General features: G+C 35.1%; 1 protein-coding gene across 5 annotated transcripts in view; it reads right to left on the bottom strand.

Moving 5' to 3' along the window:
* ADAM23 (ADAM metallopeptidase domain 23) overlaps nucleotides 1-18,689 on the bottom strand; it is an 82,897-nt gene that overhangs the window by 22,036 nt on the left and 42,172 nt on the right. For all 5 annotated transcript variants that reach the window (XM_074829369.1, XM_074829367.1, XM_074829368.1 and 2 more), the window contains exons 11-22: nucleotides 17,191-17,357; nucleotides 15,103-15,187; nucleotides 14,261-14,351; nucleotides 12,587-12,635; nucleotides 10,332-10,431; nucleotides 7,625-7,696; nucleotides 6,779-6,865; nucleotides 6,544-6,624; nucleotides 4,567-4,617; nucleotides 4,021-4,084; nucleotides 2,286-2,391; nucleotides 752-871 (exon numbers count right to left, since the gene is read on the bottom strand). In XM_074829369.1, the coding sequence (XP_074685470.1) occupies nucleotides 752-871; nucleotides 2,286-2,391; nucleotides 4,021-4,084; nucleotides 4,567-4,617; nucleotides 6,544-6,624; nucleotides 6,779-6,865; nucleotides 7,625-7,696; nucleotides 10,332-10,431; nucleotides 12,587-12,635; nucleotides 14,261-14,351; nucleotides 15,103-15,187; nucleotides 17,191-17,357 (1,073 nt within the window). The remainder of the gene's footprint in view (nucleotides 1-751; nucleotides 872-2,285; nucleotides 2,392-4,020; nucleotides 4,085-4,566; nucleotides 4,618-6,543; nucleotides 6,625-6,778; nucleotides 6,866-7,624; nucleotides 7,697-10,331; nucleotides 10,432-12,586; nucleotides 12,636-14,260; nucleotides 14,352-15,102; nucleotides 15,188-17,190; nucleotides 17,358-18,689) is intronic.

Genomic DNA, 18,689 nt, shown 5'->3' with positions numbered 1-18,689 from the left:
AATACTCAAAATGGACACCTTTGGCATTGGGGGGGGGGGGGTTAACAGCCTTTAGTGGGCCATACTTTTTTCTTTTTTTAAAATTTTTTTCCAAATGCTGTGAAATACTATTGCTAGAAAAAAGTTAAAAAAACTAACTTCCCATGTGATGACGTTCAAATAAAAATACTAGTAGAGTAACAGAAGAGTTAAGAATCATTGTTCAATCAGGGCCTAACGATGTAAGAGAGTATTCTTAGCATCACAGCAATATTACCAATGTCTTTAAAATACAAATCCAATATTGTGCACAGTAGACTAAAACCCATTTACCTGCCCTTTAACTGAACTGCAGCTTAACATCTTATCCTGCAACAACTCTTCAGTTTCCTCCCTCTAAGCCTTCACTTCCCTACAGCTATTTCTCTGAGAATATAATACTCAAAAACATTATGCTTAATCTATGGGTCTTCGGCAATTAGACTCTCCTGCCCCACTCCCCCAAAAATGTAATGCTGGGCGTTAAAATCTGAAGTTCTGCTACTGGAGAGATCAAACAGAGTAATCAGGAGCATAATGCACATTTCACCCTCTTTAAATGTGGAATATTGGCCTTTTTTTTTTTTTAATAAAAATAAATACCACTCAGAATAATGATTTTGCTGTAAGATCTTAATTACCTAAAAATCATACAATTTTACATTTATGTTTATCTTAATTCAATTAGGTTTGACACAGAAAAATCATATTGGAACACTGCATTATCTTTTACCTGCAGTCCACTATTCGTCCTTGATGATAAAAAGAATTTGGAATAATTTCTCCTTGAACTTGACCAACTCGTGGAACTCTAGTAAGATTAGTACAGAGCAAAAAGCCACAGAAAACATCACTGTAAAATGCAAACATAAATCAAAAAGTTACTGGAATAATATTAAGTAAATTTACAAAAAAGAAAGACTGGCAATGATGCTGCTGACCACATTAAGTAATATATTACTATAAGCTGCATGATAGACTTTCAGAGTACAAGTCTGGAAATAAAATATTATTTGATATAAATGACAAGATGCAGAAACAAGTAATCGTTCATTCTAATGCACCAGTGAATGTTCACATCAACAAAAAAATTTACTTATGCTCTAAACACAATACAGTACAATTAAGAGGAACCAAATTGTACAAAGCTTTGTCATATCAGTCTATACTACATCTCCCTCTCTCTAGCAGCTTGGACATCATACGTTAATATGAAGTTTGAACTTTTAATTGTATATTATTTCCCTGGCAGGACAACAGAACCATAATAACAATTGTTAGCATGCAGTGTGTATGCCTGAATTTTGGTAAAGAATCTGCTTTATTTGATGTTATATGTGCAGTCTTCAATAGAAGGATATCAGCTTGAAACTTCCATGTCTTACTCTAATTATCCTAAGTCATAGAAGCAACTGGATGAATGCTGGAAATTGTATTTGTTCAAATCGCAAAAAAATTAAATGGCCCTTCACCTAGACCATTTTTCTGCATCTCTCTACTGACCAAGAAAAGCTTTTATATAAATGAGGTTTTAAATACACATATCAGAACACCACTATTCTCATCTAAATATAAAAAAATCCATTAAACAACTTCTTTGCTTATGATCCTATGTTAAAAGTGAATCATGTAATCAAAACAAAAATGCCACTTGACAAGTACCAGGTAGTCAAAGAAGGAAAACACCATTCCAAGACTGAATTTTTTGCATGTATACTTTAAAACTACAAAACAGAAAGTAAATTAGGAGAAATTTAAGTCTATCTACTAATGATCATTAACTTGAAAAGTAAATTTAATCAAGTATTCATCTAGTAATGATCACATGCAAATGGATCAGTCATCTTCTCTACAGCATCCAAATGTCTAATAGTCCTCTCTGTCAAAATAAAGGTTGGAACAAACTTGAAGTAGCATAATCTGGTATGAATCCCAGAGCAAGAGAAAATAGTGTGTGTATTTGCAGCCTAATTTATCCCTACCAAGTCTGAGGTATTTGTGTATTAAGAATTTGTGACTTTTTGCTGCCTTGTCCTCCAGCTCCTCTGAATTAAAAAATCTGGAATCTTTTACAAGCATATTGCTGAGCCACCCATGTATTTGTCAGAATGAGCTATGGAACTTTTTTTCAAGATGCAAACCTTGTGAGTGAAAGAAGATTCAAAACAATGCAAAACAAACTGCTGAAACATTTATGAAAACTTAGACAGTATTAAACCAGTACTAATCTATTTAAATACAAATAATCTCTACCAATCTGAACTTACTGTTTGCTACACTGAATCCATCTGTCTCCATCCTTTCCACAGTTTCCTTTTTTTGTGCCTTCTGTATTAAGCTTTTCATAACAAAATTTGTCAGATCCTGAAGACTCTGTTGATGAAGCAAGGAAAAAGGAATGTACTTTCCAGTGGCCACATTAGACCTTTGAAAACCTGCATCATTTATTCCAGTAGTTCTCTGTATTTTTTTAACAGAAACCAGAAAACTAAACACGTGTGTACACAGATAGTATTTTCCAATGACTACAGTAGGAACCTAGCAGACTTTACTGAAATACCTACAGATGGTTTTTCTAAAATAATGCTCAGTGTTCAAAATTTGCTCTGAACTTTTAAAAAAGCAATCTTCACAGTGTCTATATTGTCTTCTGCATTTGACTTCATCAGTGCTCTAATTTTGTTGACTTCATAACAGTTGCCCATAGATTTAAACTCGTTGTTTGCACTGCAATTAGTCCTAATCTGTATTTCAGGATATCAAAGATTTCATACATGGCATATACCATAATCATGCGTTCTGACATCAACTCAGTGTTTATTTTATTTTATATTTTAGGAGTTCACAGAGAAAACAAGGTTGAACAGTCAGAGTGTAATTTCTACTGCTTGTTAGGTGTAGAAATCCGAACTAATAGGTTTAAAACCACAATTATTTACTAACAAGCCCATTTGTTTTTTCTAAAAATCAATTTAAAAAAGAAAAGCACAAGAATACAGAGGAAGATAAAACATTAAAGGTAAATAGTTTCAGTAAAATCACTTGTACAGAAGGCAATCCAAATATTTTAAAATATAGGTGTTTAAGATATAAAGAAATTAGTTAACAAAAACATCTATTGCCTTTGATGTTATCAGTAATTGTGAGGTGGCAACATAAAGCTCAAAAAGGCATCAGAAGACACAGGAAATGTTGTCTCCATCCAATTTTACACTTATATAGCCACTTTTGTATTGTACAAGACAAACAATAAATGTTAAAACTATATCCCTCCTCTCCCATCTTCCCTAGAATGGAATGATTCTTCTGCCTCAAATAGGCAGTGTCAGCAGTAGCAGTTATGATTAGACAAAATGCACAAGAAAACATTAAGTGCTAGAGTACAAGACATCCTGATGGTTGTTCTCTGCTGAAGTGTCTCGAAGTCATTACACAGAGCATTTATGCCCCTCAGCTGCAAGCAAAATCCACTGCAACTGCAATTCTATTTTACTCAACACCTCTGGGCTTAAATTCACACCGTGTATTCAAATTCACACCAATGTACTAATTCTCCTGACTTGCAGGATGGTATAGCATAGAGAGGCAAGGTGGAGAAGCTTTAGCAGGAACCACTGCTAGGATAATGGAACTGACAACTGTCATTAAAAAACCCAAAACCACCTGTTTTGAACTATACCAAAAAAATCCTCAAACCTAGTTTTGCCCCCCAGTAACAGTAACTCAAAGTTGCCAACATTTTGTATGTTTTCTCACCTAATTCCACCAGAGTCCAGCATTTGCTACCCTACCTATGTCTGCAACCACAGAACATCAGAACAATCTGTCATCACTCCCAAACTCGAAATTTCACTTGGCAATCAAGCCAGTTTCTCATGGCAGTCTACTGAGCAGAAAACTTTAACTTACAGTGGCAAGAACAAAAAATAAAAATACTAAAAATACAAAACAAAGGCAGGAATGAACCAGAAATAAAATACATTTAAGGTAAAGTCAACCTACTAGATCCCCAGATATATTTGCACTGATTATCTCTTGTCTTGCATTCACCATTATAGCAACGACCCTAAACAAAACACAACATGTTAGTAATGAGAACTGAACACTATTTAATTTCCTTCCCCTCCCCCAACAAATGTCTCATTTTGATTCTTCACACACATTCAGATGTGTAATAGTTTTCATGAATTTGGGTAGATGGAGTGCACATTTTGGCCCAGATTCTTCAAGTCAGTTGGTGTCTTAATATGTACTGACATTTCAGCAGCTGCTTTATACTTCTTATTTACATAGTTGTAAAGAACTTATTAACATGGAGTGTAATAAAAGATCTACATGTAAAATGTGAAGATACCAGGCAGATTTTACTCAAAGTAGAACTTTTTACTATTCATAGAGTGCATACAACACAAGAAACATTGATGTCCAAAAGACAAAATTTATGAAGAAATATGGAAGACAAGATTAGAAAGAAAAAAAAAACCAACCAAACTTGTGTTTGGTTGATTTCTATTTGCTGATGTGCAGGGATTTTAAAGCACTGCATACCTGATTAGAATCACAGGCATACCCATCCTGCTTATGAAGATTTGGTGGACACTGAAAAAAATTAAGATTTTTTTCTTTAATGTGTACTGTAATAATACATCAAAGGATCACATCTAGAATTTTCCCAGTTTTAAAAGACAATTGCACAACATACAAAAGGGATAGATAGCATCATTAGTGCAGGAATCTTTATAGCTACAAATTCAAATGTAAAAATGAACATCTTGAGGCATGAAATACAAGGTTGGATTCTAACTTTCTGCATATTCCAAGTAGAAATTAAGGAGGTGAGGCAAAATGAAAAACAAATGTGTTCAGTAACAGGATATTTGGTAGCTAATACTGGGGCCATGTTTGCAACACTGCCTCTGCATTCATTCCAGTTCCACTAAGTAAGCAAGCAAGCATCTAGTTGTAGACTACCAGTCTATTGGTTACAAAGCTGTGGATTTTTTTATGATGTTAATTGTCATGTTCTCTTGGCATTGGAAACTTTTTTGGAATGAACAAGTCATTAGGTTCAGAAGCCGCAGATTACTAAAGCTAGAAGACCATTCTCAAAGCTTTTTCTCATCAAAATGAGACCTGTGAGGATCTGGAAAGGGTATGTTGCGGCAATGTACCGTATTAGCCAGTACTTTGAGGGCAGCCCTTCTAGCTTAAGAAAGCCCTCCTCCCTCCCATTAAGAATGCTCCATCTACAGAAGACTTACAATAAAATCTTAACAACAGCTACTTATCTGTAAGTGTGGATGTCTCAGATGACAATATAAAAAGAGGTTACTGTTAATTTATTGGCATCTATAATTACAGTCAATGCCCAGAGAGAGACATATGATCTATCCTGAATCTTATTTCTTCAAAGCTAAGAACTTGATGCAGTAGATGACTGCAGCACTTATGAAATTCTTATATAACCTTGAAGCTAAATACTCAATATTGATAAGGAGCATTTATCACCTTAAGTGTCAAAGTTGCTGTGAAAATGGAAGATGTACAGAATGTTGACTATTTAAAAGAACTCAAGTTAAAACAACCTTTTGGTTGCTGTTTATTCCTGTATTTTCAGAAATGCACAAGATCCACAACTTCTAAAATTATCATACATGTGCACACTCTTAAAAAACATAACATTTTATACAAGTCTTATGAGGAGCAGCTGAGGGAACTGGGGTTGTTCAGCCTGGAGAAAAGGATGCAGAGGGGAGACCTTATCACTCTCTACAGCTAACTGAAAGAAGGTTGTAGTGAGGTGGCTGTTGGTCTCTTCTCTCAAGTAGCAAGTGATAGGACAAGAGGAAACAACCTCAAGTTGTGCCAGGGGAGGTTTAGATTGGGTATTAGGAAAAATTTCTTCACCAAAAGGGTTATCAAGTACTGGAACAGGCTGCCCAGGGAAGGGGTGGAGTCACCATCCCTGGAGGTATTTAAAAGACGTGTAGATGTGGTGCTTAGGGACGTGGCTTAGTGGTGGACTTGGCAGTGTTACATTAATGGTTGGACTCGTTGATCTTAAGGGTCTTTTCCAACCTAAATTATTCTGATTCTATACTCAGTTGTAATTTTCTACATTTACATTTTAAACATATTTAAATTTTTATGTCATAAAATCTCATTGTTATTACCTTTGAATCCATTCACATTTGCAGTATATTCTTAGTACTTACACTATAGACCAGGCAAATAGTAAAGGAGCACAAATACTATACAGATACACAAAACCCCACAAGTTTTAAAAAACAAATAAACCTACAGAAGTCATATTTTTAGTCCACTTAGATTAATATTTTTCTTTGAGTTTATGGTAGCTTATTCTTATGTTTAAAAAATATTGTTAGGATTAAAAAATAACCCCCACAGTTATTTTGGGTATATGAGTGTGCAGCTTGTTAATCCAGATTGTCCTCTTAAATTGATATAAAAATGAGTGCAAACAAACATCTATACTGTAAGTAGAGAAAGCTTCTGCATACATACCTGGCCAGAATCTCCAGTGCAGAACTCTCCAATATCACATTCGTTCACTGCATATCGACAGTCATAGCCTCGTGGGAAAAACTATAAAATGAAGAATATAGTTCAGAACTATGATTATGTCTACATAAGATGTTCCTTTTTATTCTACATAAAACGCACTTTGAACTATAACAGGCTGCACATGACTTCCATGGACAACTGAAAAGAACAATAGATATACTGCAGCAACACTCACAAGACATGATGTATTACAGCAGGGTCCATCACTACAGTGAGCTCCATTAGAAAGGGAGCACTTCTTACAACAGTCCGCATAGCATTCCTGGAGAAAATATGAAGTGAAATTTTTAGTTTTCCATTTTCAGTAAGTTTTTTTCTTCACAATCTTACCAACACACTGCTACGTACCAGCAGACAAAAGATTCGGTTCAGCACTAATGGCTTGAAATTATCAGCTGGAAGAATCCTTTGCTCAAATACTAAACTAAAGGGAAAACAGTGACATATATGTTATAACAATAAGGGGATTCACACCTTCTGAAGCCTCTTCACAAGTGTGGAATAATAGCCTGTGCGAAATGCATGCTGCTTAGTCAAACTGCATTCAACGCAGAAAAAAGATTAAGAAAACTAATTATGGGTGCAATTATATTGAAATACTAGAACTAGGACTCAAATCTACAGGGCAGCTTTCTGCAAAACATTACTGGACTATTTTATACAATAAAGAAGAAAGCAACGGCACCTAACTCCAAAGCACAGATACGGAGTCTACCACTCCAGGCACACTATAAAGGAAAAGTAAAAGGGTAAGCGTTTCTACAGGGCAATTCAAAAATTGCTGGGAAATGGCTACATCTTGTCATTAGTATAACAGGAACTGCTCCAAGGACACTCTCTTGTCTTTGCACTCATTCTCACTTGAAAAAAAACATTTTAACAGAGTCCATTAATGAATTTGTTCCCTAATAGACAAAACAAATTCATTTCCATAACGCTTCATCCTCCCTCACCAATCACATAATTTATCTTAATATATTTTGTAAGAAAGACTTGTGGAGTAATATATAACTCTACTTGCCATTCGGAAACCGCAATCACATTCTTCTCCTGCTTCTACATATCCATTTCCACACTCGGTGGTTTCAAAAAGCTGAAAGCAAAAAAGCACACCCCCCCAGTAAGAATAAAACTAGTATCAAATTACTTTTCTGTCACACACTGCCCATTTCCACAATGCTACAAAAACACGGTCTCACAGAGAATTTATATACAATGGGGAAGGCAACAAGTTTGTCAAGTGCTGCTAGTCAGAACTGTTCAGCCATAAAAGATGCACAGCTAAATCACTTCAATGTTAGCTCTTTAGGAGAAAATTATGATAAAGAAAGAAACAATAAAATAATACTCAAAGGGATAACATTTGAATGTCATTCCTATTCTATGGACTCCCATTTCTCTGAAAATCCTTTCAAGAAACCAGTCAGGAATATGATCTCTGGGATCTACTCAGGTACCCATACTTATTCATGCAATTAGCTAGTGTCTGTTCCAGTGTAACATGTTTGTGCATGAAAATAAACATTAAGAAACACTTCCAAAAGAAAGTTCTATGTGCCTTAATGGTAAATTAGAATAACACAACCACGTATAGATAGTGCTGAACAGTTAATCCTATGACCAGACATATACAATAAATTCCACAGTCCAGGACGATACAGATTCTATACTGATTTCACATATATATCATAGTTTTGATTAAAGGTGATTTAAGATATTTTTCAGTCTGTCACAGAAATAATTTTCCAAAAACCTTGTCTGTTTTCAATATAATAATTCTGCTTTAAAATCCTGTAAGAATATTAGGAATCTCTAATTTAACTGGGATATTAGCAACAGAAACACATTCATCAATAGAACATGGTTGAAATGAGAAGTTAAAAGTTAGCAAGTTAAAATGAGAACAGATAAATCTACAGCTAGGTAAGGGTGAAAGATGCAAATAAACATGTTCTTTCTGCATGGGCTTAGTGTCAGTACAACTGTTGCAGATCATCAAGATATGAAACATAACATAGACAAAACAAATTATTTATAAACTTGGATAGAATTCTTCTTCAGTACTTGGGCAGGGGAGGGGGCAGGGAGGAATCACAATGCCTAATCAAAAAGAAAGAAAACATTTTCCTTTTGTTGCATAAACCACATAGGTAATCAATAACACCTACAATTTTGAGCGCCAGAAGCAAAACTACACTGAAGCAATACCCATATGTACTCTTCTTCACTAGCAATGTCAACACAAATCAGAAAACCGAAATGTCTTTTTTTTTTCTTCTCTATAAGCCACTGTTACTACTGAACTTCAGTGGAAACAGCAAGATGTCTTATTCTGAACCTGAAATTCGGTTCTCCATGAAACAGACCTCGTTATCTGACCTGAACGTTATCAGATCATTATCAGAGAAATGCGAGAAATTAACAGAACACACGCAAATTTCCTACAGCATTAATGAGGAACCATCAAATGTTCATATACGTGTCATGGCATAACTAAAATGTTATAATTAAAAATGACATCATGGTGACTGTTTAACACAACTACGTTTTATTTACCTAAAAATTAAATACACCATTTTGTACCTTACCTCCCAATCTCCAAATAAGAGGATTCAAAATATGGTATGATTTTTTTTTTCCCCCCAAAGTACTTTTAACTTCAAAGCTGTGAAACACTGACACAGGTAACATGTAAGGATAATTCAACTATTCTCCTGGGAGCATTTTCATGGACGTAAACCAGATTCTGTATACAGTCAATTTGACAATTTGTTCAAATTACCTTGCTAGACAACCATCATAAAAAAAATGAAGCTGTGCTTTTCGTTCTCCCTGCTTACTCTTTTCTGTAAGAATTCTTACATGCTTATTCTATACACAAAGATTGCTACCCTGGGAAAAGATTAAAAAACACTAACAAGCAAAATTTTTTTAGTTAATTGTGCAAAGTTGTGGTCTACCAAAGGATACAGCACAGTAAACAAAACAGCCTAATAGTCTCATGTGGTACTAAAATCTACAAGGACAGCAAGTTTGACACCACGATTAAATAGAATATTAATACCCTAGATTGATCTTACTTTGCAAAAAGAGCCACATAGAATATTTTTATACTACTCAGCTTTGGAAGGATGTCATGCTAATATTGCCTTAGAAAAAATTATGACCTTGATAAGTTTTTAGGTGAAAAAAGCAACGGATGGTACAAGGAAACAGTTACAAATTACAGAGTTTGCTAGATGTACATCTAACATGAAATTAAATTAAGTTTGAGAACAACCACAAGCTGCTACTGTCTGTATTGTAAGCTATTAATTTCTAATTCCTAGCCTGGTAATTGGCGTTCTTTTTAACAACCTCAGGCAAGAAGTCCAAGAATTGAGAGTATGTGGAGCATGCACTACAACCTCACTTCTGGATTTATTTTGCACTATATCCAGCTTAATAAATAGTGCATTTATGCAGAATGGGGATGTATCTAGCTGTGAAAAATCAGCTGCAGTATTTGTCATTATTTGAGCATGAAGAATTGATGGAAAACAAGCTGCATTCCTCTTAAGACTATTTTTAAATGTTATGGGAAAAAGCAGTCAGCTAATTACAAGCAACCTGAAGAAAATACGCACATAGACATTTGAATAAATATGAAAACAGTTGGGTGTTAGTGAAATTATTACATTTTCATTATAGTGTTTAGCAGAGGTGCTGACTAACAATATATTTATTACCTTTGTTGGCCTGTTGAAAAGACAGGCACCTCCCCCACGAAGTAAAAATTCTTTGTATTCTGCAATGCTGCATTTGGAGAATTTCCTGGAATGATATACCCTAAAATGGCAAAGAATTAGCTCAGTAAATGCCTTGAAACACCAACAGTTACTGGAAGGGGGTGGAGGTGTCAAAACATTTTTTTAATACTGTAAATCCCAGTTTCTTACAACCACTGTGTGCAATAGTGTATCAGCTCAGTCTTACTCTCAAACAATAAAATCAGAACAAAAGAAGAAGGTTTTAAACATTTTGCATTTTTATATTTCTATTATATGGATCTACACTATATGAAACTAGTCTTCTAATCTTAATAAGGTGAAACCACAGTATCATAATAGCTGCTATGCACCCTCTCAATTGCATGCATAATCCCATGTTCTCTCAGGTTTGTCTTCCCTGCAGCTTCAGTTTAAAAAATGGATTACATTCCAATCCCTGATTTCATGCCAGGGTTTTTAAAACTGTTCAATTCATCTGATCCTGTTAATAAGGTTAAGTTTTGAAGTAAAAGTACTTGTAGCCATAAGAACAACTTTATAGGCTCAGACTAAAAATCCACTTCACCCAAATCCCATCTCTGATTTTGCCCCTGAGAACATGCCCAGGGAAAAGCAGAGAACAGAGCACTATACTACTACTTGCAGAATATTCTTCCAGCTTCCAACAATTTTCAGCTCAATGACTTTCTCGGGAGGCCTTATTTTGTCTTATTTAATCTTCATTGTATTTTCTCCCATGAATTTGCCCAAAATATTTAGCATCTACAGGATGCTATAGCAAGAAGTTTCACAGTTTAATTACAGACTGGTAGAAGAACAATTTCATTCTGGTTTTTCTGTTACCTATTTGCTAGTCTCACTTCATGTCTCCCTAGTTCTTACCCTGGAATAAACAGTAATCATTTGCTACGTTGTTCGTGATGTTACAGACTTTTCTCATATTTCCTCATCTCCATCTTTTTCCCAGCCTGATGAAAACATACTTCTATTAGTCATTTCTCACACAGAAACTGTCTGATATTTTTACTTGTCATGTTACAAGATCTGGGAATGAGAACTATTCACACTATTAAAGATGGAAGTAATCATGCCATAAAGGAGGTTCTCCATTCCTTTCCTAGCAGCTCACTGCTACTGAGCTGACATTTCCCCACTGAATTATTCTATATATAAAAAATGTCTTCTGGCACTGATGGAGTTAAGTGAAAAGGCTTTACACTGTCGCTAACTATTCACTCATTTCATTAGTCAGTCCTTTTTCAGCTTCTGGGTGACTATCATCTGCTCCTGCCATTTTTTTTACTGTTACCTTATCTACAGAAGAGGTTTGTCCCACAACCTCTTCTACTGGTATTTCCATCGAGACTGATACTTTGATGAGTTCACCATAGGAAGGAAGCTAGTATTTTTCCTGATTAATGCCTTACTTCAGATTCCAGAAGTAAACTTACTGAATAATTTTCTGTTCCATTCATGTGGTGACTGACAATTACAAGTCTACAGGAAAGCCACACAGTAATTCTACTGAAGAACCAATTTCCAAATACCATATGAAGAAACTAAGCTCCTTCTGTCTTATTTATAACTAATTTTCTCCATGATTTTTGCAGTCAAGCTTCCACCTCTGGCAGTGTGTGAGGGTAGGGGGCAGTGAGACCTGATTTCCTCCAATACAGATGTGCTTCCCCCTCAGACTTCACTGACCATTTAGCCAAGGATTAAGAGCACTTGCTGAAAGGTTTCTACTTTTATTCACTGGAACAGAAGCAGAGAGATCTGTTCACCCAAAATTAGAATTCTGAAGGAATTGGGGGAAACATAATTAAAATTTAGGAGGAAAATATAACTTATTAATACTATATTGTAACACCGCTTAAGCTGCATGTAAAAAGTATAACTTGATTTATTTAACGAGAAATATACATTCTTTACTTTCCAATCATTTTAAGTATAGCAAAGCACTAGTGAATACACTGCACTGCACTTCAAAATACAAGATTTATGAGTAACTTTGTAAAATGTGAATAGCAAAGGGAATGAATTGATGAAAATTGAAATCATTGTTCTGTATGTTTGGGTTGTTCCAACTGCTTCTAGTTTTCCATTTATTGGTACTAAAACACATGGACAAAACCCAATACATAAATATTTATGTCATAATGCAAACCGTGAACTCATTCCAGAGGCCTCAATTACTGATAGTTATGACATACCCTGTTTCCTCCATGATGCAACCACCCCAGGATTCAGTGCAGTCACACTCTTCTCAGACAAGACCAAAATACAACAGAAAAGGAAAACAGTTATAAACATGCTTACAATAAATATAAAGTACTCACTATAAAAATGGATCTTGACTAATTATACAAAGGTTAGATGGTTGCTTGGTTGTACAGATTCTAGCCCTAAAAAGGAAACCAGCCAACTTGAAGAAATACTAATATACTTAATATAAACGCAGTACTTTCAAATTACCATATGTGCATGTTCTTAGACTCAACACAAAGTTTCAGGCAGTATAGAAAGCTAAAAATAGCTGGCAATGTTCTTCCCTACATGTTCTTAAAACAGGCAGTACAAGGGTATGTACAGTACACATGATACTGATGATAAAAAATGTTCATATTTCCTCCTCCCTAAAATGCGTACAGAACACCCTGAAGGAGAATTGTTACTGGACAGGCCACATCTTTTCCCTTTGGTATAGAATTGTTAATAGTAATATGTGAATCAGCCAATCAAACATTCATTAGAAAAAGTAGTTGAGTGAAAATGGATTTACAGCTTACTTACAGCTATCGCATGTAAGTCAACAGTGACCAAATTTATAAATAAAAACAAAATATCAACATCTTATGGTTGGTAAAACAGAAGTTACAAACTACCATAAAAATTATCTACCAAAGAAGTAATATTTTCAAGAAAGGTTGTGTATTCTAGTTACTACTGCAAATCCATATTGTTTCTCCGCAGAAAATATTCACAGATTATTTATATGGTTATTTCTGCTCTATCCAGGTCTTTCATTAATCTTTCTTTATAAAGCGTATCCAAATAAGGAAACTAAGCTATCGTTTTAAAAACCTCTATCTTACAGTTAAATTAGATTCTGATTTTCAAATTATATCAACTCTGTTTTACCTTTAGTCAAAAAAACAATATAGAAAATATTTTAGCAATTTGCAAGTTTACACAATTCAAAGGCAGTGCTTTACAAAACAACATTCCCTAAACTTTTCCACATTGTTTCCTAATTCACAGATTTCTGAAGTGATTCCAAAATGAAGTCAGTATTATCATTGACATTTTTAAAGAAGAAACAGAGAGAAGGTAGCCAAATTGCTTACGAGATGTGAGTGGAAAGACCCAACAATTTTCTTTAGCCCCAAAAAGGGCTTTTGCAGCAGCCTTTGTACCTACACTCTACATGTGTTAAGGCCACGACAGTCTGATCTTTTCTGGCTGTGAAGCAGCAAGGTAACAAGTTGAGCAAATGTCACTCTGGACTAGGTTACAGCTTCTTGCTGTTTCTTCAATTATAAATCAGGTATTTTTGTACTTTAAGAAGTCAGTGATAGTTCTATAGGAATTACAGATTTCATTATGATAGATAAAGAGCTCTGAGTTAAATTAATAGTATTTTTACCATTATACCTTTGAATGTTGGTCATGAATCTAAGCTCCTGACTCAGGACATTGCTGACATCATTGCAAAATCGGTGGTTCTCATTTAGGTTAAACTCAAATTTTGGTGCATATATTTACAAAAGCAGCAATTCTTGTTCTACAGTTAGAGCAAGTTTTGTATTTGTTTCAAATATTACAAAAGAAGAGTTTATATATTTAGCTAAGGAGGACAAAAGAAGACTCCATGTCCATGTACGTACTCGGTTTCCTAGCAGCTGGCTCCCATTGTATTCCAAGGTTCTGAGCAAGACTTTGTGCTAGTTCCTGTGCCATGGACAAAGGGAGGGCATACTGCATTTCAAGAGGAGCACAATTAAAAATAAAGTTATTGTAATGAACACTACATCGTCTCATTCTGACTTACCACATACCTACTACGTCAGTAATTCTGTACAGCCAATCACAATTCTTTGTGCATATAAGGAAAATAAACACAATGAGGTAAATAACAGAAAAAATTTTCCTCTCTTAACCTGAGGGAATCCCTGTCCGCTGGTTAACCTACAGAAAGGAGTCTGTTTGATATATATGTAATACAGTTTTGTATAGTATGATTAACCCATGTTTAAACAGGAGATTTTCATTATCAATTTAACACTGCACTGAGGAAAAATAAAAATAATTTTAAAATCAATACACAGAGGCCAAATTTTTCTAGTTTTAATCTTAAAGATCAGTAAGAATTACTTGTCATCAGCACCTCAGAAGATTGAGCCTCTTACAGTGAGAAGACCCAAAAGGATGTTCAGTGATGTATTTCAAATACTCCTGTCAGATTTTTGGGTCTAGGTTTCTGTCAAATATACTAAAAGCCAATTTAAGATCTTATTAAGAGAATAATGCAGACAGGAGGAATGCTTTTTAAAAAGAAAAGCACAGTGAGCAGTAGTTTCACAATGACAGAAGAAGGCTGGCTGCAAGAATCCTAACTTTTTAATATGTAAGTTATCTTTAAAGCCCTGAAGACTGAAACATATGAACTCTGAGGTTATAATGTATAGTTTCTGCTTTATTTCACTTTAGTTGTGAAAAAAAAAATTACCTCATTCACTCCTACTCCTCTGGTCACAGAGCAAACCCCTCCAAAGTAACTTAAGCTGCTCCTTTTGTAATAAAATGTCACATTCCTTACAAAGAAAGAAAGAAAATGTAACACATTGACACTGGGCACCAAGAATCTATTGAAAGCTGACACTTTCACACATACTATGATACACTGCATGCACATCAATCCTCATCTAGCATCAAAAGCAACTGCAAGTTTACAAACAGAACACTGACATCAAAAGAGTCGATTAGATACAACTTTCGGCAAAAATACTATTTTTATCTTGTAGAGTCAGAATCAGTCCCAACCCACAAACACACCAAGCAGAGAAAGCTAGAGTATCAGCTGCCTAAGAAAATACAATGATAACATTTCCTTTAAAAAACATAACAATATATGCCAATTTATAATCTGTCAGGACGTAATTCTGTACTGAAGTGTATCAGTGTTGAGAATCTTTTTTAATTATGCTTCAACTCCAAATGAAAAGACTGAGTAGTATACCTAAAGGGAAAGTAATTTAATACTGCTTTTTAACCCTGCCTCATTTCATTTACTATTAATGAGCCCCAAATAACTTAGTTAAGTTAATGTAATCTGGAAGATATGAATTATTCTATAAAATGCCTATAAACGATTATGAATGATACCTATTTTAACTTCACAGGCATAATAATAAATCTACACAGCCTTCAGCATGCATAGCAAATGCCCCTAATCTTTGAAAATGAAATCCTTTTACAACAGCAAATCAGTGTCCCTTTTGTTTTTTGAAATGACAGGATACTCCAGAGAGGTATATATTTATTTTTTTCAGAATATTCTGACAGTGATCAGAACTTTCAAACTGCAGCTTAACTATACTAAATACTTAAAGCTAGATGCTTTACAATAGACAGAACCATAGTAAGAGCTGAGGTTGGCAGGCACTTCTGGAAATAGTCTAGTTCAATCCTCCTTGTTCCAAGAAGGCTCAGCTGGAGCAGGCTGCTGAGGGCCATATTCCATTGGCTTCTGAGTATCTCCAAGCATGGACACTCCACAGCCTCTCTGGGCAACCTGTTTCAGCATCTAACCACCTTCACAGAAAAAGTTTTTTTCCCTGTGCTTAAATAGAATTTCCTGTATTTCAGTTTGTATTTGGTACCTTTCACTGTGCACTACTGACAAGATCCTGTTTGCCCACTGGCAGACTCACCAGCATGTGACATAACACATGCATAGAAGTAATTAGGAGTGCACATCAGCAGAACTTTACATGTGTTATGAAAAATGCAATTAGCATTGTGTTGCAATGCCTGTATTGAGGCAATACAGCTACAACAGAGGCTGGAGGAAATTCTTCATCCCCTATTTTTATCTTCCTCCACAGAAGATGAATGATAGGAGAATCACATGGAAGACACTTGTCACTCCGTCCTCATAGTATGTCATGCTGCTGGGAGAATGCTTAAGATCTTTACACTGCACAGGGGAACACGCTCTTCCTTCTCTTTGCTTAGAATGCCATGAAGTAAAACATATACTGTTGCCCAAGGTGGTGGTTGTGCCTAATGATGCAAGTGAATTTCTTCTCAAGATGTATTGTGCCTCAAGAGAACAATTCATTACAGCTCTAAACGAGGAGACCTTCCATTAACAAATCATCACTGCAGCCACATGGGTGAATAAATGTAGTAACTGGAATGCTCTTGTGGCAACACATAATACTGTCAGCTCTGCCCTCTCCTGCTCTTTACTGGGAAAGCAGTACATTACACACCTGATTAGCAAAACTAGGTGTCCTTAAGGGCTCATCAGAAGACACTTCAAATATGTGACACTGTCTCCAGGTTGGTTGCAAAGACATTAAAATTTCATTATAGATATATATCAACATGACCATGGTATATACTACACCTATTAAAAACAGACTAACGTGTTAAAAAACCGATTAAGCTTCCTAAGGAAGACAGCTGTTGATTGATTTAGTGACTACCAAGGAAAAAAGTAAGCAAGCAAGACGAGACAGGAAGACAAAAGCAGTAGACAGAAAAGTATATAAAACTGTAATAGTCTAAACAATTGTGTAATGGTACATACGAGAGCAGGTGCACAGCATCAGCATGCTGTTTGATGTAGTGCTGTCGATATTTGGAGAAATCGTGAAGCATCTGCAGAGGGTCAGGGTGAATATGAATACGATCTCTGTCTGTCCAAGTTTCCACAGCAACAAGAACCACCCTGGTGTTCAGCTGTTCCTTGTATATCTGAGGGCAGAGACAGGACAGGCACAGGAGTAGAACACTGGGTCAAACATACACAGTTAGCCAGTAAGAGTAAAGCGGAAGGACAAGAGGGATAAAGCAGGAGGGAAACATGGGGAAACAGTTAGTTGGTAGTGTCTTGGATTTCCTAGAAGTTAATATTCTGATCAACTTAAATTGTATGTTTTAGAGGACAAGAAAAACTTGTCGCTCTTTTTTTTGAGCTACTCCCTTTTCTTTAATATTCTCATGTCAAATAATTTCACCATTGAGTTTGCAGAAAATCAGTACAAAAATCAGCAAAGAAGAAATGTAAAAAAGAAATGTACACTAGGGGATCTCAAAGAAAAAGAAAAGAAAGATCTCAAAGACAAGAAACAGCCAAAGCCAATTCTTAAATCAAGATTAAATGATTTCTCAGTTCTCCGATATATCCCAAATTTAATTCACATAATGCCTGATTTTCATTTATAGTATGATCACTTAATGCTACTCAAGTAATGTGAGAGAATTAAGTAAGAATATTAGTTTTTCTGTTAATTTTAATGTCACTGTAGCAATAGACAAGGAAACAATCAGGCCATAATAATTACAAAACAGCTTTAAAATATCCATTTTAACTTTGTGCATGATATTGATTTTGAAATAAAACTGCTGCTCTCTAGGTTCAGATCATAAAATGCTAAATTTTATTAACTAAGGTAATTCAGAACTTGCAGATTGACAAAAGATACATTCCTTATCCGCAACAGACAGTCTGCCCATCCAAAGTCCTACATGGGACACTAAGAACTAATCATACTTAGTTATGATCTTAAAGCAATGGATAATTAATATATTGGCTGCCTAATGCATAGAATACACAAAAGGCAAGTTATTTGGTCACTTCCATGAGGCATATTACATATATGCTTTATTATTATCTTTTTGACAAATTATACCTACAATACACAACTTGAATTGCAAATATCCTCCTGCATTTATGATAAATATTTATATGGAATAAGCTAGCACTGACAAGCATGCCAATGTTTTGTACCAAGGCAGCATTATCCTTATAAAAAAGTCAATGTATAATATTCAGTTTAGGAAAAAATGCAATAAATAAGAGCAAGCAATAGAGAGCAATCAGTAAAGCTCAATTTTGTCCCCTAACTTTAAAGGAAAAAACAGAGTATTAATATGCTTCAATCTGAGGGAGACAGGTTGAGGACATACACAGAGAATGGTTAATGACATGAGAAAAATCAGTAAAATTAAACCCCAGAAATTACATATGGGTGGATCAATGTAGACTTTACTTGTGTTTGCTGAGAGGAAAACCGTATTTCCTCA

Source organism: Strix aluco, chromosome 6 (genome assembly GCF_031877795.1).
Source record: "Strix aluco isolate bStrAlu1 chromosome 6, bStrAlu1.hap1, whole genome shotgun sequence".
Lineage (NCBI taxonomy): Eukaryota > Metazoa > Chordata > Aves > Strigiformes > Strigidae > Strix > Strix aluco.
The sequence above is the reverse complement of the archived record's forward strand: the minus strand, read 5'-3'. Positions and strand labels throughout refer to the sequence as shown.